Source organism: Mastomys coucha, unplaced genomic scaffold (assembly GCF_008632895.1).
Source record: "Mastomys coucha isolate ucsf_1 unplaced genomic scaffold, UCSF_Mcou_1 pScaffold11, whole genome shotgun sequence".
NCBI lineage: Eukaryota > Metazoa > Chordata > Mammalia > Rodentia > Muridae > Mastomys > Mastomys coucha.
In genome coordinates, this window is record NW_022196893.1 from 15,628,962 (window position 1) to 15,652,726 (window position 23,765).

Sequence of the window (23,765 nt, forward strand, 5' to 3'; positions counted from 1 at the left end):
CCCCCCCCCCACCCACACCTGTGCTCACCTTCACAGCTGAGGCCAGCTGCCGGTCCCGCTCCTCTAGCTGCTGGTGCTCAGACTGCAGTTCACTGCCACGCTGCAACAGCTTCTGCTTCTCCTCTTCTTTCACTGGGAGAGAGAGGCCAGACCCGCTGAGCCGTTGTACTGGAAATGTTCTGCTAGGGACCAGTCTGGGTCACCTTTTTGTATCAGTACCCTGGTCCAGAAGAAGCTGGACCCACCCAGAACCCCCAAGGTCCTATGTAAATGCAGGGGCCCTTTCCTACTCCCAGGGACACCTTACCTGTCTTGTGGGTGACATAGGAATGTACAATGGCCAGCATCCCAGTCCAGGGCACACCCTCGTCTTTCTTTAAGGCCTATGGGGTAGATGGGGTGATAAGAAAGAACAGAGATTCTAGAACTTTCTGAGACTATCCCACTTATGTACCCCCAGGAAGACATGCTCTCAGATTCCCACAGGGAAGCCACACATTCCCAATTGTGACCAGGGGACCATAGCCATTATCCATCAGCCTGGTTCACTGCCCAGCGAGACACTTCCTTTTGGGTCTCTCTCCCTTGCAGAAGCCAGGGATGAGTGCCCAAGACCCCTCGTACTCCCTTACACACCCCTTACTCCACCCATGCTGGGGATCACCCAGAACACTGTCTCAAATGTGCAGGGCAGAGGTGTGAGCCCTTCTGCCCACACCTTCCGCTGGCACTTGGGGCAGACCCACACGCCCTTGGGTGCCGTCTTAAGGGGTGGGTCCAGGCAGCTGAGGTGGTAGGCCCCTGAACAGGTCCCACAGGGCTGCAGACTGGCTCCTCGTTTGCAGGCAGCACAGAATTCATCATGAGTGATTTCACCCTGCAAGAGAAGGGAGGGTGCCAAGTGGTTCAGCCAGGTCTGGGCAGCTTGAGGGCGCAGGAAGGAGAGACTCTTCCTCAGGGTGATAGTGTGAAGGCATGTTGGGCATTGGCAGGAGGTGTGTGTCCTGATGGGTAGGGTTCCAGAGCACTCCAGCACACCCTGACTGGGCACTGAGCACAGGAGTCTCCTCCCACATGGTAGGGCACAGCAGGGACACATCTTCACGTTACCCCGCCTGAGGGAGAGGGTGTGGCCAGACGCAAGCTACACCTTTAGTCCCCTCTACTGCGTACCCATCTAGCAGGGACCAAGTCACTTGGGAGATACACACCTGCTTCCACATCCATGATGGGATAAGGACATCTGTCCTTTGGACACTGGATAGAACAGGACAGAGCACACCAAGCGGACCTTACTCAACCATGTGCCCAGCAGTGCGGTAAGGGATAGAGCCCTTTCTGTTCCTCCCAGGGGCTTCAGCACAAGCTTAGGGACTGTGCTCCTTACTTAGCCCATCAGCAGGCTGCACCAAGGAGAGCTCTGCTGATGGCCTGCAGCACCTGTCCAGCCACCCATAAGGGCTCTTGTCACTGCAAGGCTATCAGCAGACTTTTGCACTCCAGCGCCCAAAAGATGGGAAGGGACGGCCCTTATCACAAGTGTCTTGACACCAGAGGTGTCCCCAAAGGAGGCCTCTAAGTCTTCCCATCTATGTCCCCTATCCAGTACAAGGACTCAGGAAGGATGAAGAACTTGCCCAGGGTTGCATAGGGAGTGGGAATGGCAGATGGAGGCAAGACTCCTGCCTCAAAGCCAAGGTCCCTCCAGGACTAGGGAAAAGGAAAAGGGGGAATCTTCCACCGCCTGTGTCCCTTGTCTGGGCAGTCTGGGTACTGGTAGTTTCAATAAATTTCCAGGCCCAAGGGTACCCGTTTTTACCACTACAGGATGCCCTTGGAAAGCAATGTGGCCATCCAAAGCAGGCAAGCAGCCTCCTGGGCATGTGGACATGTAGGCTGAGGTTCATTTGAGATTAGATTAGAAATCAGGGAAGGGCTATTGTTAGGGCATAAAGATAGTTCAGGGCACAAAGGCACCTGGTGCCGAGGCTGAGTTCCGTCCCTATGATTCACGCAATGAGAGGAGAGACCAGAGCCTGGAAAGTTGTCCTCTGACCTCTACACTTGCATGACGGTGCACACGTGCCTACACACAGACACATATGTACTTAATCACACACAGCATAAATAAAGTAAATGAAAAGAGATAGGTGAGAGAGAGGCTAGGCACAGGATCCAGGTCCTGACCAGCTTCTGCTTCAGGGAACTGGGATGTGGGCTTTGTGGGTGGATAGTGTCATAGGATCACGGTGAGCCTATGGAGTGAAATGCTGGGAATGAGCCCATGGGGTGGGCAACAGAGAACCAAAGATGGCCAGCTCTGTCCTGGGTCACATAGAGAAGCCAGGCAAAGGCAGAGTAAAGATCAGGTGGTACAGTGTGAACAACCTCAGGACCAGGGTAGAGCAGAGTCCCATGCACCCTCAGGACCAGGCAGGAGGCAGTTCTCTGCAGCAATGCAGTGTTCAGCCTGACACGCAGGCTTGTTGGTGTGCGAGCTCTGAGTACCAAGGGAGTGACAGATGTCAGTACTAAAGCAATGACAGATGTCCCACACCCTTCATGTGAAGATGGGGGTCACGTACCTTCCAGCAGGGGTCCTCATTGGCTAGCACAGGGAGGAAGGGTGGAGAAGATGTTAGTGGGGGTGAGAGGAGCATGGATCATGGCTGGGGTCCCCCAGGCTTAGTGTGGCAGAGTCCTTGCCCTAGAGCATGATGGGAATATCACGAGGCCCAATGACACCCGAGTTCTCAGAACCACCCTATGATGGGGGAAGAGTCTCTGCCTTGGTCCTGGTCAGGACCTACCTGGGAACAGGCATCTGAAGTCACAAGGATCATGGGTGGCACAGTGAGGTGCCTCAGAGACAAAACTAGAATTCAGAGGATCCCTCGGAGTAACCTGTTTCTAGCTCCTTTTGGCTGTGGACCCTTTGCATTTTAGGCTGTGAACCCAAACTACACACAGGAAGAACCACAAATAGCTTTTCTTCTAGGTTCTTAGTCAAACCATCTTCAGTGATGCTGTTCCTGGGGGAGGAACTGTCACCAACTTAGAGCAGGCCCATTGCACGGATGAGCAGTCTAAGGGCTAGGGAGTGACTAGCTACACAGAATCCAGAGAAGCAGGTGTGTGTGGAGGGGTTGGGGGGAGCAGTGCACAAGAGGCTCCCAGCCAAGGAGGACGGTTGGCACAGGAGAAAGAGCCCTACTGAAAGCTGGGATGTATATCCCTGCCTATCAGAGTTGGGCCCAGCACCCAGTACTTCTAGACTAGCTGACATTGCCCAACTGCTCAGAGCCAGTATAGGAGGGAAGGCAAGGTTGGGAAGCAGGGGCATCCTCTACACACGTCCTCATGCCCTGTTGGCTCACTTTGGTGGACTGTTCTACCACAGTGGCCTTCGGCCTGGTTCTCAGATCTGGACACTAACGCACAGCAGGAACCTATGTGACTCGAATAGGCAGTGTGTTCCTAGCGCCATTTCTGTATCTGATGGGATGGAGCCTGTCCCAGCAGCTCTCCTCATTCCCCAGGATCCCTGAGAGCAGAAGCTACATGGAGTTCCTGGAGAACAGAGGAAGCCCCAGGCTTAGGGAGCGTTATGGGTCTATGGAAGCCGCAGCTCTAGCTGGCACTTACCTCGTGCTGTGAGGAACAAGGGGTTGTGGAGATAACTGGAGGCCAGCCGCTTCCTCTGTAAGGACAAAGCAGAACCTAAGAATCACTCGTATGTGCCCTTCTTTCACTACAATGCCCCACCCAGGCCTCTCCTAGGACAGCTCCAACATCAGCTTCAGCTCTGTGCAGGAGACATGGGGAAAAAACAGATGCCAAGGACCCAGGGGCAGAGGGGACGTCTACAAAGGCTGGGTTCCGCTGAGGCCCAGGAACTCTCGGTCCCGAGTTGTCCTGGGCAGTAAAGTCCCAAGCATGATAGGTTATAGACAAAGCCAGCCCTGCCCTCCCACCAGCCCTCCAATCTTTCTCTGGTTTTACAGTCAAGTAGGGAAATGGAGGCATCTGGACCCTCTCAAATTTCACCTCCTGGCACGGGGCCCAAGCCTCACAGTTTCAGAGGCTTCCCTGAGCCCCAGGAGAGCAGACACCTTAGTTTTAGTGATCTCACAGGCCACATTCCCAAGACCTTGATGGTTCCAAGGGGTTTCTGGCTATTGCAGAAAGATTGTTCTAGATTTAGCTCTAAAGTGTTCTCTCTCGATGGAGCCAAAGTGCATTCAAGGGCAAGGAAGGGACCTGCAAAGGGTGGCTCTTGGCTTGCATGTTTGTCTAAGGTTCAAGGGTCACAGGGTTTTGAGCTGACTGAGCGCCTAAGGACATCGCTTGGCTCTGGCTGCAGATCTAGAACTCACTGAGTAGGCTCTATGCCCAGAGTGCTGGAGTCACTTTCTTTCTTTCTTTCTTTCTTTCTTTCTTTCTTTCTTTCTTTCTTTCTTTCTTTCTTTCTTCCTCCCTTTCTTCCTTTCCTCCTTCCTTCCTTCCTTCCTTCCTCCCTCCCTCCCTTCCTTTCTTCTTTCTTTCTTTTTTTTCCAGACAGGGTTTCTCTGTCTAGCCCTGGCTGTCCTGGAACTCACTCTGTAGACCAGGCTGGCCTCGAACGCAGAAATCCACCTGCCTCTGCCTCCCAAGTGCTGGGATTAAAGGCGTGCGCCATCACCGACTGGCTGGAGTCAGTTTCTTAACATAATAACCACTGGGCTGAAGCTCTTGTGACAGAATGCATGTTCTTGGTTGGAGGCTAAAGACAATGTGAAGTTCTTCCTTCATTTATTTATAAGCCAGAGTTTCATGTAGCCCAGACTAGCCTTGAACTCTCTGTGTAACCAAGGATGACCCTGAGCAACTGATTTCCCCCACCTGCCAAATGCTGGGCTTACAGGCATGTGCCACCATGTCTGGTTTATGTAGTGCTCACACTTGAACTCGGGGCTTCATGGATACCAGGCAAGCACTCCACCACATGAGCTACACCCTCAGCCATTGCTATTCATGTGGAAGGTTCCTACGTGTAGGGTCAGGGATCGCTCGCTAGACCCAGGAGCAGAGGATGGGGTGTGTCCAAGAGTGAGTCCCTTCTAGGAGCAGAATCAGGGAAGGGCTAGACAGAGCAAGGAACAGATGGTGAACAGAGATTAGAGAGAGCCACTTTACTCCCAGGACAGGGCACCGCAGAACTAGAGCTGGACATTGCTCTCTGCCCCTTCCCAGCTAAATTCAAGTTCATAAGACAATGATTTGGGACCCACATCCTAGAGAAGGGAAATGGGCCTGGAGAGCCAGCTCAGCAGTTAGGAGGACTTAGCAGTCTTCTAGAGGACCTAGGACTGGGTCTCTGCTTGCTGCCCTCCAGCTGCCCCCAGAGGCTGAGAGAGCACAGGCCTGAGATGTTACAGTCTTTCAGAGCAAAGAAACCTCCCAGGAGCCTCCCAGGTGAAGGGCAAGCCACAGTAGGCTCTGAGAGCCTTTTCAATATTCTTATGAGGAACTGAGTTCTACCTGTGCCCCGTAGGTGTGGTCTTTGAAAGGACTCCAGCAGACAGCTTGTGGTTTGGGACAAGGTCTTACTATGTAAACCAGGCTCGGCTGGAACTCAAACTCCTGTCTCAGCTCCCTGACTACTGTGTTACAGGTATGTACACTTAGTGAGAGTTCACCATCTTGTTTCAATGGAATGCTTCCGGCTAGAAAGGATGGGCAAGAAGTCAAGAAAAGAGAGCAGGGGGTGGGGTAGGGTGGAGTGTTCAGAGACTCTTCCGAGTCCATCAATTAAGCATCGCGGCAGGGGGAGGGGCTCCTCCCAACCCACGCGGCAGCAGTCAAGAGTCCCACCTCCGTCTCCAAGAAGCCGCTGTAGGCGGGGTTGGCTGTGCTCCTCCTCTTCCGCTCCTGCCGCTTGCTCTGGATCTCTGGAAAGGCAGACACAGCAGTCACCGGCTCCTTGTCCAGCCAGTCAGAGCCTCTAGGAACTGCTTATAGCATGGCTCTGGTGGCTTTGGGATGAGTGTCAGAGAGGGGGATGAAGAAACAGGGACACACTCCTCAGCATAAGGCCCCATGTTATGGCCTCCATAGGATCGATCATAAATTTGAATGCTTAATCAAACAGGAAGCAGAACTGTTTGAAAGGATTAGAAGGATTAGGAGGTGTGGCTTTGTTGAAGGAAGTGTATTACTCTGCGTGGGTTTGAGGTTTTAAAAGCCCATGCCAGGCCCTGGCTCTTTCTCTCTCTGCTTGCAGATCAGGACTTAGCTCTCAGCTACCTCTCTAGCACCGTGTCTGCCTATTGCCAAGAGGATAACAGACTGACTGAAACTTGAGTTGCCTTGGTCATGGTGTCTCTTCATTGCAGTGGTAGAGTGACTGAGACAAACCCCTCTCTGTGTCTCGGGTCCCCTGGATGGCGGCAGCCAAGGGGGGTGTTGGTTCTGCTGAGCTGGGCAGAGCTTTATGCTGAGCCTGTGCACTCTGACCTGCCTCCTTCCCCTCTCCTCTCTTTTGCACATTGCAACTTGCTCTGCCTCCGCCATAGAGCTGGCTGTGGAGTTCATTCCTTACTTCTGTCAGCTTCCTTCTGACCATTGCCAGGGTCACTCTGTGTTCTTCCCGGGTGGCACCACAGGGTCCAAATAAGTATGGTGGGATCTCAGATCATGGAGAGAGGTTTTCAAAGCGAGGGCCAATTGCATATTAGGAAAAGAACTATTCTTTTACTCCCCTGACAACCCAACAAGCATAAGAATATGGCTTTCCTTATGTCAGAGATGAGAAAATGTGCAGAGCGGACTGAACACCAAGGAAGTAAAGAAACAGCTCTTATGGACTAGTGAACAGTAAGATTGAACAACAGCCTCTGTTACTTCGCTGTGCGGCCTCTAGGGTGGAGGCAGATTCCTCCACAAGACTGTGACAGTGCAATGTGCAGTCATGGGATATGGAAAACAGAACATTTCTCTGGCTTGTCTTGAATGACTGTGTCCCTGTTACCTGGGGCTGGGTTCCTAGGAGCCTCACATCTGGATAGGGGACAACCATGACCAGAGGTACCCTAAAGACTGCTGATCCTGTCTGGGGCCCCACAAAGCCCTACCCGCCAAACTCTCCCCATCTTTACCTTCTAGGTGTTCTGTTGTGACCAGGCCTAGAGCTACCATGAAGGCGATTTTCTGTGAAGAAAAGAGATAGAAAGACTAAGTTAACACAGCCATTGACCCTCATCTTGGTCAGCCATGAACTAGTCTGAGCCGGAGGGTTATACCCTGGGGGGGTACCCAAACATGAAACCACTACTCCAGACGCTCATCTTGTTTCCAGGGAACTTGGGAAACTCTGATACCCAGAGACTGTCCATGGTCGCTATAGGGGGCTCCTGGGAGTAACAAGGGGCCTGTGATGAGACTGGACAAACACAATCTTCAAATACACTTTAAAAAACCAACAGCATGGGGCTGGCAAGATGGTTTCAACCCTGGGCAGCTGATATTCAGGTGCACTTGAGGAATGAGCTGGGTGAGCTGGCCTTCAGGAGGCTCTGGCCTCAAGCACAGGAAGCACAGATAGACAGATGGGCACCACTTGCTGAGGCATTCTGACCTTGGAGTGTGCAGTGTGCATGTTCAGCACACAGACGCCTGAGTAAACAAGAAGAGAAGGAGGAGCAACGGCAACATAGAAAATGGAGCCCAGCCAGGTGCACACTATCCTGGCCTTCGTGGAAGCCAGAATCCATGCTGAGTCCGTTATACAAAACAGCAGTGTCCACAGGAATCCTATACATGTCCTCTATATGGCTTGTAATCCCTAATGTCACCGAAACCACTTATAAATCATTGTTTTACGATGTTGTCTAGGGAATGACGACAGGAGCCATGTCTGTGTCCCTTCAGTCCAGATGTAAGTAACCACCCTGGCCTGACTACCCAGCACAGAAGGAGGCACAGGGCGTGCCCGAGGGTGACAGAGGATCTCTGAGACTGACAGCATCATAGCAGGACATGGCCATACTTCAATGACAGGATTATGCTGTGCTCGGCAGGCAGCAAACCCAAGCCCCGCCTTTCCAACTCTCTAGACTCTTTTTCTCCCTCTTGTCTCTCTTTTAATATTTTTGACTCGAGGTTGGCTGGGTCTGTGGACAAAAACCGGAGGACACAGAGGGCTGAAAACAGTTGCCATGTTGGGTGGCAGACTGAGCTGGGAGCTCCCTGGCAGCCACAGTAAGGAAGAGAACAAGAGCGGTAACGCAGGCCCCACCCAGCTCTACTGGCTTTCTAGAATGTCTTAGAAGTGTAAGGACTTGCTAATAGCCTCATGGGAGTCAAATAATAAGGACTTCTTACACTTATAACCTTTTTTTTGCAGAAAGTTTGGGACCGGAGCTGGAGAGACGGCTCAGCTGTTAAGAGCACTGACTGCTCTTCCAGAGGTCCTGAGTTCAAATTCCAGCAACCACATGATGGCTCACAACACAATCTGTAATAAGATCTGATGCCCTCTTCTGGTGTGTCTGAAGACAGCTACAGTGTACTTATATATAATAAATAAATACATTTAAAAAAAAAAAGAAAGAAAGTTTGGGACCTGTGAGCGAGGAAGTCAGAGGCAGCCCCTGGAACAGTGGCCGGCCTCTGCAGCAGTGTTCTGACTCCTGCACAGTGGCCAGCCACTGCAGCACCATCCTGGGAAGCTTGGTTGTAGCCCACCCTGTCCCAACTCAGCTGACAGTGGAGGTGGCATCTTCAGTTCCCAGCTCTGCCACCAGGGCATGCTCTGGTTCTGGTGGAGACAACGACTACTGACCTGTGTACACACAGGTTCCCTGCAGTTTTGGACACACAGGTTGCTTGCTGTTAAGACACATTCAACCATGCAGGGCATCCCCTATAGTGAGCATAGGCTATGTACCCACCATCCTGTGCCCACATCCCTTACAACTGCCACTGAAGTTCTCTCCCCCTCCTCAAAGTGTCCAGGTATCGCTCTGAGTTGCTGGCCACCCGAAGTCCCTGCTGCTACGTCTCCTGGGCTGTCCCAACGCTCTCTGGCAGGCTGGTCAGATCTGCAGGCCTCATCACCAGCTGTTCATGTTCCTTTACAAAAACGGATGTCCGTGCCTAGCTTCATACCACAGGCCCGTAATCCTGCTGCTAGGGAGGATGGGGCAGAAATAAAGTCAGTCAAAGGCCTGCCTGGACTACAGAGAGAGTTTGAGTCCAGTCTTAGCAATTTAGTGAGACCCAGTGTCAAAAGTTAAAGAAGGTTGGAGCCATATAACAGCTCAGAGGTGGCATGTGATTTTATCCCAAGTACCATACAAAAACTAAAACCCATGTCCTGCAATGGCCTGGGACTCCACTTGGGTCAGAGAGGTACTTGAGTGTGTGTGTGTGTGTTTGTGTGTGTGTGTGTCGGGGGGGTCCTGCTAGGTGTCCTGGGATTGGCGCACAGCCTCTTACAGCAGGCTCCTCTTGCAGCAGGCTTGTGCCGCCCAACTCTCAAACTTCAACAAGGGTTCCTACACCAGGATGTGTTTTGACTGTTCTGTTTAAGCCATTACGGGTATTTACACTAATTACGCAGTTGGATATAATTATACTAATTGTAAAAATGCACAATAATTGACTAAGATGTACTCTCGGAGAACAAGGCGATGTCACTCAAAGAAACTTCCTGAATGTGGAGAATACAGAACACCTCAAAGCAGGATACACAGGTGTGGGAGAGTGCTGCAGGCAGCAAGCCAGCCAGGGCCCTACCATGTAAATGTGTGGGGTACAGACATTGCTTCTGGCTGAAACCAATAGGATGCAGAGGCTGGGGTCACAGAGAAGTGGCCCACACAGCAGCTTTACATTCCAGGCAATCCAGTGCTGGTGTTTATTTATTTCTTTAGTTGGGGGTGTGCTGGGCAGGGTCTCATGTAACCCAGGCTAGATTCGAACGCTCTATGCAGCTAAGGATAACCTTGAATGAATCCTCCTGCCTCCAACCCCTGTGCTAGCATTAGAGGTAGGCAGTATCGCACCAAGTTTATGCAGTGCTGTGGATTTGGGGCAACCCCAGGGCTTTGTGCATGCTAGGCAAACCCTCTACCAATTTCTCTACCTCTTTAGCTCCCCACCCCCAAGGCCTACTGAATACGTGCAAGAGCAATAATGGAATCACTCTCTTGCCCAGATACTCCAAGGCTCCCATTATCCCCCCCAATGGCTGCCTGCTTTTAAGCCTTCTGCCATCTGTCTGTTCAGGGCCAACCCTCTACTCTTAATCTATGTGCTGTCCAGAGCCCAGCTGACCTCTCTGGGAGTGCCCAGTCTTTCCCACTTTGTGCCACTGACCACACAGTACCCTCAATCTGCCCTGCCAATCCCCCTGCCTCTAGTCTCCTACATTCCTTTGACCTCTGTCCATTATACCCCTCCTATGCAAACACACACACACACACACACACACACACACACACACACACACACGCCCTTCCCTCCCCCCATGGATACACAATGCACATCCCCTGTTCACCCCCCGCCCCCAAGTAATCTCCCTCTGTCTCTTCCCCTGTAGCTTGCAGCTCACAGCTCACTGGGAGTTTCTTAACCCCCATCTGGCAGCCTCGGTAGGCTCATCGGTCTCTGTCCTCAGAAGGAAACTTCCCAGGGCAAAGACCACATCTGCCCACTACCTCAGGATTCTCCTTGCTGGGGGACTGATCTTCCTTGGTGGCCTGAGCTCCCTGAGACGGCTCCTCCGTGGGTGGCTCGGGCTCTGCTGAACTCTCCGGCTGTGTCTTCACTTGTGGCTGAATGATGATGACCTGGAAGACACAGGGAAGATGAGAGGTCCAGGGAGGGAGGAGCAGGGAGTAGCTAGGAGTCAGGTAGGTCCCGAAAGGTGTGTCACAGAGGAACCAGGTAACTGCTGTGTCCAGGGCCTTGTTTCCCAATAACTGCCCCACCCCCCACCCCCTACAAGAGCCTCTATGTGAGAGATGGCCAGGGTTACAAAGGAAGGAGGCCTGGGTGCAAATCCTCTGAGGCTTTGTGGCTTCAGAGAGGCTATTCTGTACCTCAGCCTCAGGGAACGCACTGGCAAAACCTTGGCCATGCCAGCCTCCAGGGGGCGCTAACTCTTTACTCTCTGCTCAAATGCAGGCATGGCCAGCTATAGAACAGTCACTCACTTGCCTGAGAAGATCAGATTGGGAGGCAGAGTGACAAGGATGATTGGGGTTGCCTGGGGAAAGGGAAAGATGTCGGCAAGAGAGTGGTCTGGCAGAGGGAAACCAAGGGAAGGATTTTTTAAAGGGAGAACAGATGCTACCATGTTTCCCCAAAGGCCGCAAACAGGGCAATCTTCAGAGAGCTCTAGAGGACATGGGGGATGATTTTAGTTTTAGCATTAAAACTAAATTCCTCCTTTAATCCCAGCACTTGGGAGGCAGAGGCAGGCGGATTTCTGAGTTCAAGGCCAGCCTAGTCTACAGAGTGAGTTCTAGGACAGCCAGGGCTATACAGAGAAACCCTGTCTCGAAAAACCAAAAACCAAAAACAACCCCCCCCCCAAAAAAAACCAAAAAACTAAACTAAACTAAACTAAATTCCTCACAAGGAATCAAGGAGGTTTTTTTGTTCTTGTTTTTGTTTTGTTTTGTTTTTTGTTTTTCCCATCCAGGCAACTGGAGCATAATAAAGAGCTCTTGACCACCTGACTCTACCAGCAGAGATGAAGCATTAGTACTAGACTCCCTTGCAGCTACCCAATTCAGCAACACATTAGCAGTTCATTATCCCCATATTAATGAATAGCAATTCTCTTACTCGTTCATTCACTCATCCACTCACAGATTCACTCAGTTGATCACTACTCACTCATGCTAACATTCATTCATTTGCCTCTCTTCATTCCCGCAGATTGCATGCTCAAGCTCCGTTTACACACTCAGCTGCTCACACTTTCTACTCATTCTCACTAGTCCATCCTGCTGACTGTTGGTTCACAATCCCTCCACACACTCACCTGGGTCTTGCCCCTTCGTTCTTTGGTCATGTGACTACCCCACCACCCAGCTACCCCTCTGCCTAAGCCTCAGCCCCCACTGGACAATGGCCTCTGAGCCTCCACACACAACACATCCTCTCAGGGCTTCTGGGCGGACACTCACCTTTTTGTCAGCACTGATGAGGAGGGGCTGCACTTTGATGCCGTCGCCGGCCACGGGCACGGTGGTGCTGGGGGTGATGGTGGCAGCATTGCTGGGGGAGGTGGAGATGATGGCATAGGCCACCCCGGCACTGCTCAGGGGTGAGGTGATGGCGGTGGGCTCGGTGAGGGCCTGGGTCTGGCTGCTGGGTGTTGGCACATGGTTGACGGTGTTGTTGGCAGTGGGGAGGGCTGGGCTGGGGTTCTTGATGCTGACCACAGTGGCCTTTTGGAATGTTGGGGGCTGCTTGGGTGGCCGGTCCCTGCCCGGGGTGACAGGGAGGCTGTCTGGAATCAGAGTCTTTGGCCTAACCTGGGAGGAAGGGACCAGTGTGTGGTCAGACAGACAGACACGAGCTCCTGATGAAGGCACAGTAGTGGGGTAAGTTTCAAGCAGACAGGATGAGTCCTACATTAAGGGGAAAGGACAGCAACCTCTCTGGCTCTGCTCTGGGTCCCCTAGCAGTCATGACCTTGACCCCCAAGGCTCAGGCTACTCCAACCACCATCTCTCTCTCTGTTGGCTGTACACTGACTTACTGACCCTCTACCCACCCGTTCATCCTCGGGCTCAGATGAAGCTGCTCCAGGCTGCAGCCCCTTCTGGCTCAAAGGAGAGCAAACCAAGAGGGAGATCACACCAAGTCCACACACGAAGCCTGTGTCACGGGCGCTGAGAGCGCTGCCCTTGAGCAGGACTAGGTGAGCCACGGAGTGACAAACACAGGCTAGATCTTGGGCCACGGGCGCCAATCACTCTAAAGAGCTCACACACATGGAGGTGAAACAGGGGCTGCAGGCAGTCACCACACAGTGGAGACCATGACTCCAGTCGGCTTCTGCGGCCAATCCTGGATCTCAGGGAATATAGGTGGTCTTGGAGGCACTGCTTAATGTCTTAACCTGTGCACTGGGGGTGACATGATGCATAGCTGGCTGTCTCCAGCCTCTATGAAGGGAAACTGAGGCAAAGCCAAGAGAGGCTTACCTTCGGAGAACCGTGGTACAACAGGTGTCATTGTCATTAGGGCAGAGGGACCTGAGCCAGGACTGCTGAAGCTGTGTGTTGGCCTTTCTGCTCTCCCTTGCTCTACCCTAGTGGAGACCCTGCTGGACCCTGGCTCTTGGGAAAGTCACCAAGACCTTAGTGTGCAGCAGTCAGCCGGCATCGTGTCCATGAGATCTTTCATAGCCTGACACACACGTCAGCCCTTGATTCACAGGCTTTACTATCCCTTGCTCTAGTGGGCCCTGAGCAAACCAAACCAGCTCTCCCCACCTTGGGAGTCATGCCATATCTGGGCAAGGTATCCAGCCTGGCTTAGGTGAGCCTGCTGCCTTGTCGTTGTTAGGTATCAGGACTGATCCCCAGACACTAGGCACAGTACCACACACACTGGTGAGGGATGAGGAGAGGGTTTTAGCCCTGTCATCCCTCAACTGCGGATGGCTAGTGCTTGGGAGGGGCTGTTCTCTGCCTCCGAGGAGGACCAGTCAGGGCAGATAACTTCTTAGGGATGCTGGGAAGATGCTGCTGCTGGCTCCCCCCTGGCTACCCACCCTGTAATGCTGGCCAGATGACATTCCCTAACTTAGACCAAACATGGCGAATAGCCGTGAGGTACATGGTAGACACTGAGGACGGCTTAGCCATGCTCAAACACAGCTCTCCACCCCGAGGAAATAGGTGAGAACCTCAGAACCTTTGACGTTTCCCACAGTCATATGGAGTCCCTGGTCAGCAGAACCCCATGGGACAGCCTCAGCTTGCCACGTTCCTTTCTCAAGATCTGCTTCCAGCTCTGTGAGCTTCCTAGGCCAGCAGGATGGGCCCAGGTGTGTGCTGGGCCCCTCTCAGCCATAATGACCACCTGAGAGCAAGCGAACCCGGGGCAGGGGCAGAGGATTTGGGTGAGGTGACAGCAAGGGCTGAATGAGAGGCAAGAAGCCCAGGAGCTGCAAAGCAAGAGGAGGAGGCTGGGCAGGCAGAGCAGAGGGAGTGAGGAGTGAGCACGGGGACCAGTGCCGGTCAGTTGTCTGTCTTACTTCTGTGGAGATGGGAGCAGCACAGATTGCTGGGAAATGGAGAACAAAGGCGGGCTGTCTAGGGAGCAACAGCCACAGAGAAAACAGCATAGACCTCAGCCACGCCCCTCCCTTGCTGAAAAGCCATGTGAACTGTCCACTACCAACAGACAAGGACAATAATGTGGCCTCCGATCTGAAGCCGGGGTCCCCATCAGCTGTAGCTCTCTGTCTGCTCTCACCTCTCCCTCAGGGGGAAAACTCTGGCCTTCCCAGGACCTCTGCCTTGGTTACTTATTCTGCACCTTCCTCCTAGGGCTCATCCCCATATTTGGACTGCAATATCCCCACCTCAGGAGACCCTTGTGGATATCAGCATTGGACGAGCCATCTCAGAGCTCCCAGCAGCCATTCATGCCTCCTTGACAGATCCTAGAGACTCTGACCCTCTTTGGAACAGGTAGGTACATGGAGGTTGCACTGGCTCACAGACAAGGGTCCAGGACAGCTACTTGCCTTCATCCTTGAGCTAGAGGCATCTGTTCAGCCTTGTAGCTCCAAGACAGACAGGTGCTCTCCTCATCTCTACATCCAGTGGCCCCTATGCAGGTATGGTACATATAGCAGGAGCTCACTAAAGCTAAGCCATTGATAGTCAAGGTGCTAGGCAATAATTCCCAGGCATCTAGGTGCCTGCTACATCCTGGGTGCATGTTTAAGTTCTCCCTGTGATCATCAAGGCCAAAAGACACAGCAGAGAGCCATCTGCCCTCTGATGGGAGCCTTCCATCCAAGAGATAAGGGGGCTGGGTGACTTACCCAGGATATGGAATCTAGGCTGGCACTAAGGGCCTGCACCCTGCACCTGTACCACGTACCATGAAAGGTATTAGTGTAGAGTTCCTCAAACCCTCTGACTCAACCTCAAGATATACACCAAGTGTGACCAGCGCAGAAAAGCGCTGAGAGGCAGTTTGCCCAGCAATATCCACTCTGGTTGATGATCTGCCCAGAATGATTGCTTTACAAAAATTCCTGGCTGTGACCCACTCAAGGATTTCACGGTTTCTCACTGTTAGAAAAACCAGATTCCTCACTGTGAAAACTCTGAACCAAATGTTTTCCCTAAAGAATGGACTGGGGTGGGGGTGGGGGATGGAGGAAGGAATGCCCTGCCTGGGGAGGGACCCAGAGGCAGCCCTGAGGGGCTGGAGACAGAGAGATGCTTACCTGAGGTAGCACTGCTGCTCCTTGCCCGGCCAACCTCTGCAGGGAGCTGACCTGAGGACCTGTGACAGGCACTGCAGTGGTGGATCCCAAAGCCTGAAAGACAGAGTGTGGAATGGTCAGAGTCCAGTACCCAGCCTGAGACCACGGTCTCAGAGATGGCAAAATCCACCCTTGCTCTCCCTAGGCCCCTGGAAACAAGAGAGAGAGAGAGAAAAAGGAAAACACTGCCCAGAACATAGTCGGCCTTACTGTATGCTGGTTTCCCTCTTACAATGAAGTTTCTATACAGCAAGACAAAATGCACATGTACAAGTATGTGCGTCTATACGTGCACACAGCAGAAATACTTTTGACTGGCCTTGAACTCGTCTTAGCTGAGGTTGACTCTGAACTTTGGATCTCTTTGCCTCCACTTCCCAAGTGCTGGAATGTGTCAGGCATAGTGGTACATGTCATTAATCCCAGGATTCAAGATACAGAGGCAGGAGGATCTCTGAGAGTTCAAGGCCAGCCTAATCTACCTGGGAAAAGAAGGTCTTTGGCTCACTCCCAAGAGTTTTAGGGCCCAACCTTGCTCAGCCACTCATGGGGAGAATCCTAATAGGAAACAGTGGAGTGAGGTGTAGGCCTTGGCAGAGTTACACAGAGAGACCCTGTGTAAACAAAACCAAAAGTGAAACAAAAAACCCAGGTGTGGTGGCACAAGCCTATAATCTCAGCACTGTCTAGGCAGCTCCCCAGCCAGCAAGCCCCATCAAATGAGCAAGCTCCGGGTCCCAGTGAGAGACACTGTCTCAAAAACCAGGGCAGAGGTTGACACACATGAATACACACACACACACACACATGAACACCACACAGACACACACACACACACACACACACACTAGCTCTGAGGACTGTCTGCCCGTCACTGTGGGCTCCACACCACTGTACTACGTAGATGTCTTTCCCCAGCACAGCTACCAGCTGATGTAACTGGGATAAAGCTTGCTCAGACCCACGGAGGTGGGAGGCAGGCAAGGATGGCCAGTCAATTAACATGCTTCCAGGAGACTCCTGGGAACCAGAGGTCTGGAGAAAGCTGCCACGTTCCAGCAGACTCTGCCATGCCAAGGTCCACACCTTACTCCATTCTGACTTCACCCAACCTCACAGCTGTGTGACCATTTCCTAGTGGGATTCTCCCCATGAGTGGCTGTGTGATGGCTGGGCCCTGAAACTCTTGGGAAATGAGCCAAGGACCTGCTCCTCCCAGGACCTCTCTTCTGGTTAGGATGCCTATAATAAGACTGGGGTTGCCCATGAGGGACAGAGCACCCCTCCTGTGTGTCTCTCCAAGTCACTATGTGTTTGCTTTGGCCAGCTGCTCTGGCTTTTATGCTGGGAGTCTTAGGATCCATTTCTGGGGCCACTTCTCTTAGACTCTACCTTGGTGCACTATTTCCATGTAAATCCCTCAGCTCTGGGTGTTTCTTTGACTGCCTCGGTCCTGTAAGCACGGACACACCATACTTTAGTCAGAAGGCCGTCATTTCTGCTCCAGCCCTCTTTCCTGACTGTGATGGGGGCAGCTTTTGACTGTCACCTTAGTGATTGACACCCAGAGAAGAGGGATGGGAAGCCAAGAGAGTGACGGATGGCCAAGGTTTGCCTGAGGTTTGCCCAAGACCCAGAGCCTCTAGAGAGACAATGACAGGGACAGCTGTGCTTCCACTCTGTGCTTGAATCTAAGTTACCAAGTGACACAAACAGCTGTGTATTGGGGGTGGGGGTCCTGCAGGCCATGGGAGGTTTGCATAACAGAGCCTACTGGACGGGAGGCTTCAATCAAGATCCTGACTGACAGGCTGGAGAGATGGCTCAGTGGTTAAGAGTGGTTAAGAGCTATTCCAGAGGTCCTGAGTTCAATTCCCAGCAACCACATGGTGGCTTACAACCATCTGTAATGGGATCTGATGCCCTCTTCTGGTGTGTCTGAAGACAGTTAAATTGTACTCATATAAACAAAAATTTTTTTTTTAAGAAGATCCTGACTGACTTCACCCAACCTCACAGCTGTGTGACGATTGCCTGAATTGGGGTGCCCGGTCTCTTCTTCAGAGAATACTAAATATTAGGTGCCTGTAAGTACAATGGGGACAGGTTCTGTCCTGTCCTGTGAGACCGAGGCCTAAAGCACCGGGGCCCTGACAGCTCTCAGTCTAAGCCCACAGTCTCCATGCTTCAGTAGCAAACACTTTGCTAACAAGGTGCCAGCATCACATGGCCTGGTGGGAGTCCTCTTGGAATATCCCTGTCACCTCTTGCAGATGGCCCGCCCTCTGCTAATGCTGCATGGTCCGTGGCTGCGCTCTACTCCGTCTGGAAGCTCACACAGGCATCCATCCTTTCACGGCCTCATAAAGCGCTCATTAATAAGCGGGAAGGCATTTTGTCTACGAAGAGCTGACCTCTCCGCTCCACATCAGAATTTATCGATACAACAGAAGCAGTCTCTTCAGAGGTCGGCTCACTTACAGCCGCACTTCCGTCAAGATAAATGAGCGGCTGCTGACGACATTTATAGCTCTGAGCATTTTAATAGGGGGAAAGGGGCCATAAAAGTCAAAGATAACTTTCCTGCATTAGCTGGGTCCCACAGGCTGTCTGGGAGAGGGCGAGCAGAAGCCAGCATGTGGACAGGAGGCAGGTTCAGGCAGGCCCTTCGGTCTTCGGGGCAGAAGCTCCTGTGGCTTTGGAAAAACTTGTCTTTGGTGAATGTTTCCAAGTGTCACAGAGACTTATTTCAGGAGCTTTCGCAGACATGAATGAGGAAGCACAGATATGCTGTGGCATCCGTTACATGGAGTCATTTAGTGTTTCTTGCTGGTGTCCCCAATGGACACAGAAGGAATCTTGATACTTGGGCCACAAAGACTAAATGGAGTGGCTCTGTGGGCTGGGCCCTGCACACAGCCTTGGGTTGTGGGAACAGTAGGAAGTGTGTGTGAGAGAGAAACATCATACCAGGACAGAGGGCAGCCTGGAGTCAGCCCATCCTGGTGACCTCCTTTGGAAAGGTCTATGTGAAAGGCTGGGTCCCTGGGTGTTGTTGTCTTGGGTAGTTGTGTGTGTGTGCGCGCGCGCGCTGTGGACCTGCAGAAGGTGGGGCTCAGCAGGAGGTCCTTAGATTTGGGGACATAACCTAATATGGTTATGAGACCCTTTCTCTCCCCTCTTCCATTTGTGCTTCTGCTTCCTGGCCATAAGGTGTGCGCTTTGCTCTGTCATGTGACCCAAATGCTCTCAGAGGCCCAAAGCCGTCTTGGACCTGAATGTCCAGAGCCATGAGCTAGATAACCCCATCCTCTTACAAGTTATCCTGGGTACCTCATGACAGCAACACAAAGCTAAGAAGCACACCCTCTGGTTGGAGAGCTGCATCTGCCTTGCCTTCTCAACTCTAAGTCTACCTGTCTGCCCCCAACACAAACACAGCATATCAGGGCCCCACTGCAACCTAAGGGCAGGTCAGAGGGCTTTTGGATGGAGGCAGTCTGCTAAGCCAAAGCCAGCATGAACCCTCTGGAGAAAAGGGCTTCCATCTCACGTGCCTCTGTCCCACTGCTGTGGCTAATACGGCCAGCTTGGCTGTCGTCTCTGTGGCCATTAACGCCCCCTTTCCACCCACCACACACTCTTGCATTTTTCCCACCTCTGATGGCTTCTGTGCAGCCCCTCTCCAAGCCCCAAACCAGTGCAACTCTTAATGACAATACACAAAACCCTCTATTCTGATTCTGGTGGAGAAGAGGGTTCCTGTGAGGGTGGAGGACTGACCAAATGCGCTGTGTGTGGGATCCTCCCTCAGACTCTCAAAGATCTCTTCCATTCTCCCTCCAAACTCTGGGTGGCTTACGTTGCTATGAGTGGTACACGGGACATCAGAAGTCACACTGGCAAGGCCACCACACAAAAAGCTTTTTGATAGTAGCCAGAGGGGTCACCATAGCAACAGCCACCACAACGTCCAGACTGGACAGGGAATGCCAGGGCTGGGGAAGGTCTGCTGTGTGAGCGGCCTTGAGCTGCCTTCCAGGGACACGTGGCATGATTCCTGCTCATGACTTCGGGGTGCTGAGTCCCATGACTCCACAAGAGCCCAACAGCAATGGCTGTTCTGGTCTGGGTCCCCAGAGAAACACATCCTCCAGATGAATTCCCATCCCTGTTACAAGCTAGTTGGGAGGTCCAAGGGCCAGAGACACAGATGGTAGTTTAGAGGTCACAGAGGTCACAGGACTCAAGTTCCTTGAAAATGTTTATATGCTAAGATGGCAGAGCCCAGGAGAGTGAATTCTAACACAGAGGTGTGATGATTCTCAAGATCCCAATGACCTTTAATACAGTTCCTAATGATGTGGTGACCCCAACCACAAAACTGCTTTCCTTGCTGCTTCATAACTGTGATTTTACTATTATTATGAACCATAATATAAATATCTGTATTTTCCAATGCTCTTAGGTGACGCCAGTGAAAAGGCCATCCAATGCCCCCCCCCATGGGGTCGAGACCCATAGGTTGAGAACCGCCATTCTAGAAGGTCACACCTGGAAACACACGCAACCTTGCTCTTTGTGTATAGTTGGGAAAACTGAGGTTCTGCAGGTGGAAGATGTTTTCTTAGGCTACAACAGTAAGCCAAACCTCAGAGTCAAAAAACTAAACCTATGTGGTAACTAACACAGGTGACGGGGCTTTGCTCACAGAGGAAGTTGGGTCCTGTGTGCCCTGAAAGTGCACTCTCGGCGCTCTCTGCATCTGGGAAGTCATGGCTCAGATGGGGTTGGCATGAAGCTTAGGCTCACGCGGCCTCTCAGCGACTCACAGGCACATCCCAGCAAAGGCGACCAGTTGTTGAGAGTTGGTCTCAGCTGGTGTGGGAATGAAAACCCAGTTTTTCTAACAAGATGCTAGGGTGGGTCGGCCAGAGAAAATGGAGAGGGACCGGCTCAAGCTAAGGCTCTGGATGCTACTCTGCATCCTGCCCAGATCCTTAAAGACTTCCTGGGGAGGTGGTACAAGGTGTGCCAAGATGGAACTGGGGTGAGGCCAGGTCTCATGACTGGCTCTTCATTACATGTGTAGTGGGCCTAAGGACCACTGTCACATCAGGCACATAGATGAAGGTTTCTGGCCCTTGGGACATCTGACCCCTCTGGGTTGTGTCTCGAGGTTTTGACCACGGTGCTTCAAGTCAGGACACGAGTGCTGTAGGCAGAGACTGCTACTTGCCCCTCAGGGTCGAGCCTAGGGTGGCAATGGGTCACAGGGTCAGACATTTGCCTGCAACCCCACTTCCCTCCAGGAAGGTCTTGGGACAGATCTTGAACACTTAATATGCCAGCATGTTCCATAGAACTTTAGTCATCTGTTGAGGGGGAGGTGCCAGGCACAGGGCACTGGGGTCTGAGCCCAGGATGGTCACTGGCTGTGGCTCCCAGGATGTCAGGGACAGAATCACCAAATCTCTGATTCTCTAGCTGGTCCCAGGCTGTTTAGGATAACCCCTGCTTAGATGGTGCTAGCCAGGGGCTGACTTTCTATGCCCAGTGAGGCTCCTCCATTCTTCCCCCTGGCTGGGTGGGGAAAGATGGAGAGCTGAGTGGAGGGAGGGTGGTTGCTTTCTCACCTCCGCTCCGTGTGGCCCAGCCTTGGCGGACACAGCCAGAGTGCGGCGGTTTAATTGCATCTGGGTTGTGATTTTCCTGCATTCTCACAGAACTGCTGTGATATGTGACTCAGATAACAAGTGCGCCCCAACGTCAGTAGCGGCTAATAAATATTAATATAACATAAGCACCGCTTTGAGTGTCATGGGAACCAGCTTGTTATTCACAGATGAAACTCAATGGTTGCCTTTATCACTGCTGGCAGGAAAGCGCCACTCGCAAACAATGCTGCTGGCACAAGTTTCTGGGCTTGGCCCCTGCACTCCAACTTGGGTGTCCCTGCTTCTGTTTCCTAGACACCGAGCCTCCACTAGCCTCAGCCTGATGGGTGCTGCATGAAGCCTTCACAAATACCCTGAGAAATCTGCAAACTGTCCTGCCTTTCCCAGTCCCCTGCTCACAACTACACAGGACACAGTGACAGTCAGGACCAATCAATGCCAGGTGCATCCACCTGAATGTGAATTTCCATTCAGTGACTTCAAAGGAGCAAAGTACCCTCTTCCTGTTACCAGGACCAGAGAGGAGGGAGGGAGGTGTGTGCATACTTTGCAATGGGCCATTGCAACATCTCTGCTGTCCTGGGTCCTGATTTCCTGAGGACAAATGTGCACCGCACGACATGTATTGACCAAGAGGAGAGATGGAAGAAGGGAAGTGTACAGAGGTGAGGGGTTCGTGAAGCTGACCAACCAGAAGTCAGCAGGCCAGGGCTTATGCTCCCCCTGTGCACACACTGTACTGCATCCAAGAAGCCTAGGAGAGCACCACTGTCACTAGGTGGGGAGATAAGATCCCCAAGAATGTTCGAAAGCTCCTAGCAGTCAGATTCAGCCATGTCTCCAGAGAGTCTTTAAAAAAAAAAAAGATTTATTTATTTATTATATGTAAGTACACTGTAGCTGTCTTCAGACACCTTCGAAGAGGGCATCAGATCTCATTACGGATAGTTGTGAGTCACCATGTGGTTGCTGGGTTTGAACTCAGGACCTTCGGAAGAGCGGTCAGTGCTCTTAACCGCTGAGCCATCTCTCCAGCCCCCTAGAGAGTCTTTAACATACATCCCATCAAGGTTGCTACACCATGGGACCACATGTGGTTTGGTGACACGCAGCCAGGAGGGGTGAGGAAGGCAGGGAACATGGAGGACTCCTTCATCTGCTACTCTGCAGGGCTTGGAGCAGAGGAGAACTGAAGCGCTCCTGTGCTCGCTCACCAGGAGCTAATCATGGGGAGGCCTTCGGCACTGGACAACTGGAAACAAGCATGGGGAGACAGAGCAGGAAGGCTTCCTGGAGGAGGCAGTGCCTGGGCTGGACCTTTAAAATTGGGCTAGAATGTTCCAAGTAGGCAGTAGATGACATTCACAGGAACCAGAAGGGAGGACAGGGAAGCCAGCAGCGGAGGCACGTGGGAACCAGTGGGAAGGAAGGTGGCAGAGGAAAGGCACATGTAGAGAGGTTCTGTCTATGGGGTCTTGAAGGTCGTGCCCAGGAGCTTGGTCACTCTGGAAGTGACAGAGCAGGTCTTAGCTAATGTAGCTGGGGGCAGGTGTACACTGTTGGATCAGAGACCCTGTGCACATAATGCTGCGTTTGAGCCAGGGCCGCTGACACCTGAAGGCAGCCCAAGGGTCAGGTTCTCATCCCTTTAATATGTTAGATGCTAGCTAGCTGCCTCCGTGGCTTGCTGGAAGACCATAGCAAGGCAGGCAAGGGAGAGCAGCGGGTGAAGATGGCGCACCATGGATGGCAGAGCCATCTGGACCTTTGCGCTCTTTCCCGCTGGGGCCAGTTTTCCCATGAGGTCCTTCTCTGCCCTGTAGCCTGCTCTCTCCCAGGATGTTAACGAAAACCCCCAGTGCAGGGCAGGTGCCAAGCATTAGCTGCCTCTAGGAATCCAGGGAACTGCCAGACTATTAAACTATACCTTCGAAGCAAGAGCTCCTGGGAAACTGGGCCCTTCACACCTTGGGAAGGGGGGTTATTTGCTATAGCTATGAGAAGCAAGGTGACTGGGGACAGTGATACCTGGCCTCCGTGGCTCAGGTGCCAGTGCAGGTGGCCTGTGGAGCTGGTGACCCTGACTGAGACTTGGTCAGCTAGGGTAAGGTACCCCAGGCCGATCTGACAATCGTAGGGGCCCTCTCAGAGGGCAGTTGTCAATCAGCATGAGAAACACTAGAGGCTACACTCGGCTGACATCGGAAATACCCTTTCTGCGGCACTCGGGTAGTGGAGTAGCTTAATTAACTTGAAAGGATGTAATTTTATGCTATTTAGTACAAATGCACACTCTAAATGGCACCGTAGTCTAAAGATCGGGGGCTGTGATCAGTGGGGGAGGGAAAAAAACATGGCCAGAGGATCCAGGCAAACACGGGGGTGGGGGACAAACTTCTGCATGTAAATGGAAACCTTCGAAGCAGCACACAGCTCGGCCACAGAAGGCAGCCAAAACAACTGTAGCTGAAAGGGCTTCGTCCCCCTCAGCTCCCCTCAGCTCCCCTCAGAAATTCAAAGTGTCTTGGGAAGAGGGTTGGACTCTGGGGCCTAGGAGACCAGTGGGACTCTCCTGT

General features: G+C 52.4%; 1 protein-coding gene across 2 annotated transcripts in view; it reads right to left on the minus strand.

Annotated features, from left to right (window-relative positions):
• The window catches only part of Phf21b (PHD finger protein 21B), a 72,874-nt gene that overhangs the window by 7,136 nt on the left and 41,973 nt on the right, over window positions 1-23,765 (minus strand). For both annotated transcript variants that reach the window (XM_031351583.1, XM_031351576.1), the window contains exons 3-12: window positions 15,473-15,565; window positions 12,180-12,530; window positions 10,701-10,832; window positions 7,137-7,188; window positions 5,854-5,930; window positions 3,646-3,700; window positions 2,586-2,608; window positions 719-877; window positions 308-383; window positions 29-132 (exon numbers count right to left, since the gene is read on the minus strand). In XM_031351583.1, coding sequence (XP_031207443.1) covers window positions 29-132; window positions 308-383; window positions 719-877; window positions 2,586-2,608; window positions 3,646-3,700; window positions 5,854-5,930; window positions 7,137-7,188; window positions 10,701-10,832; window positions 12,180-12,530; window positions 15,473-15,565 — 1,122 coding nt within the window. The remainder of the gene's footprint in view (window positions 1-28; window positions 133-307; window positions 384-718; window positions 878-2,585; window positions 2,609-3,645; window positions 3,701-5,853; window positions 5,931-7,136; window positions 7,189-10,700; window positions 10,833-12,179; window positions 12,531-15,472; window positions 15,566-23,765) is intronic.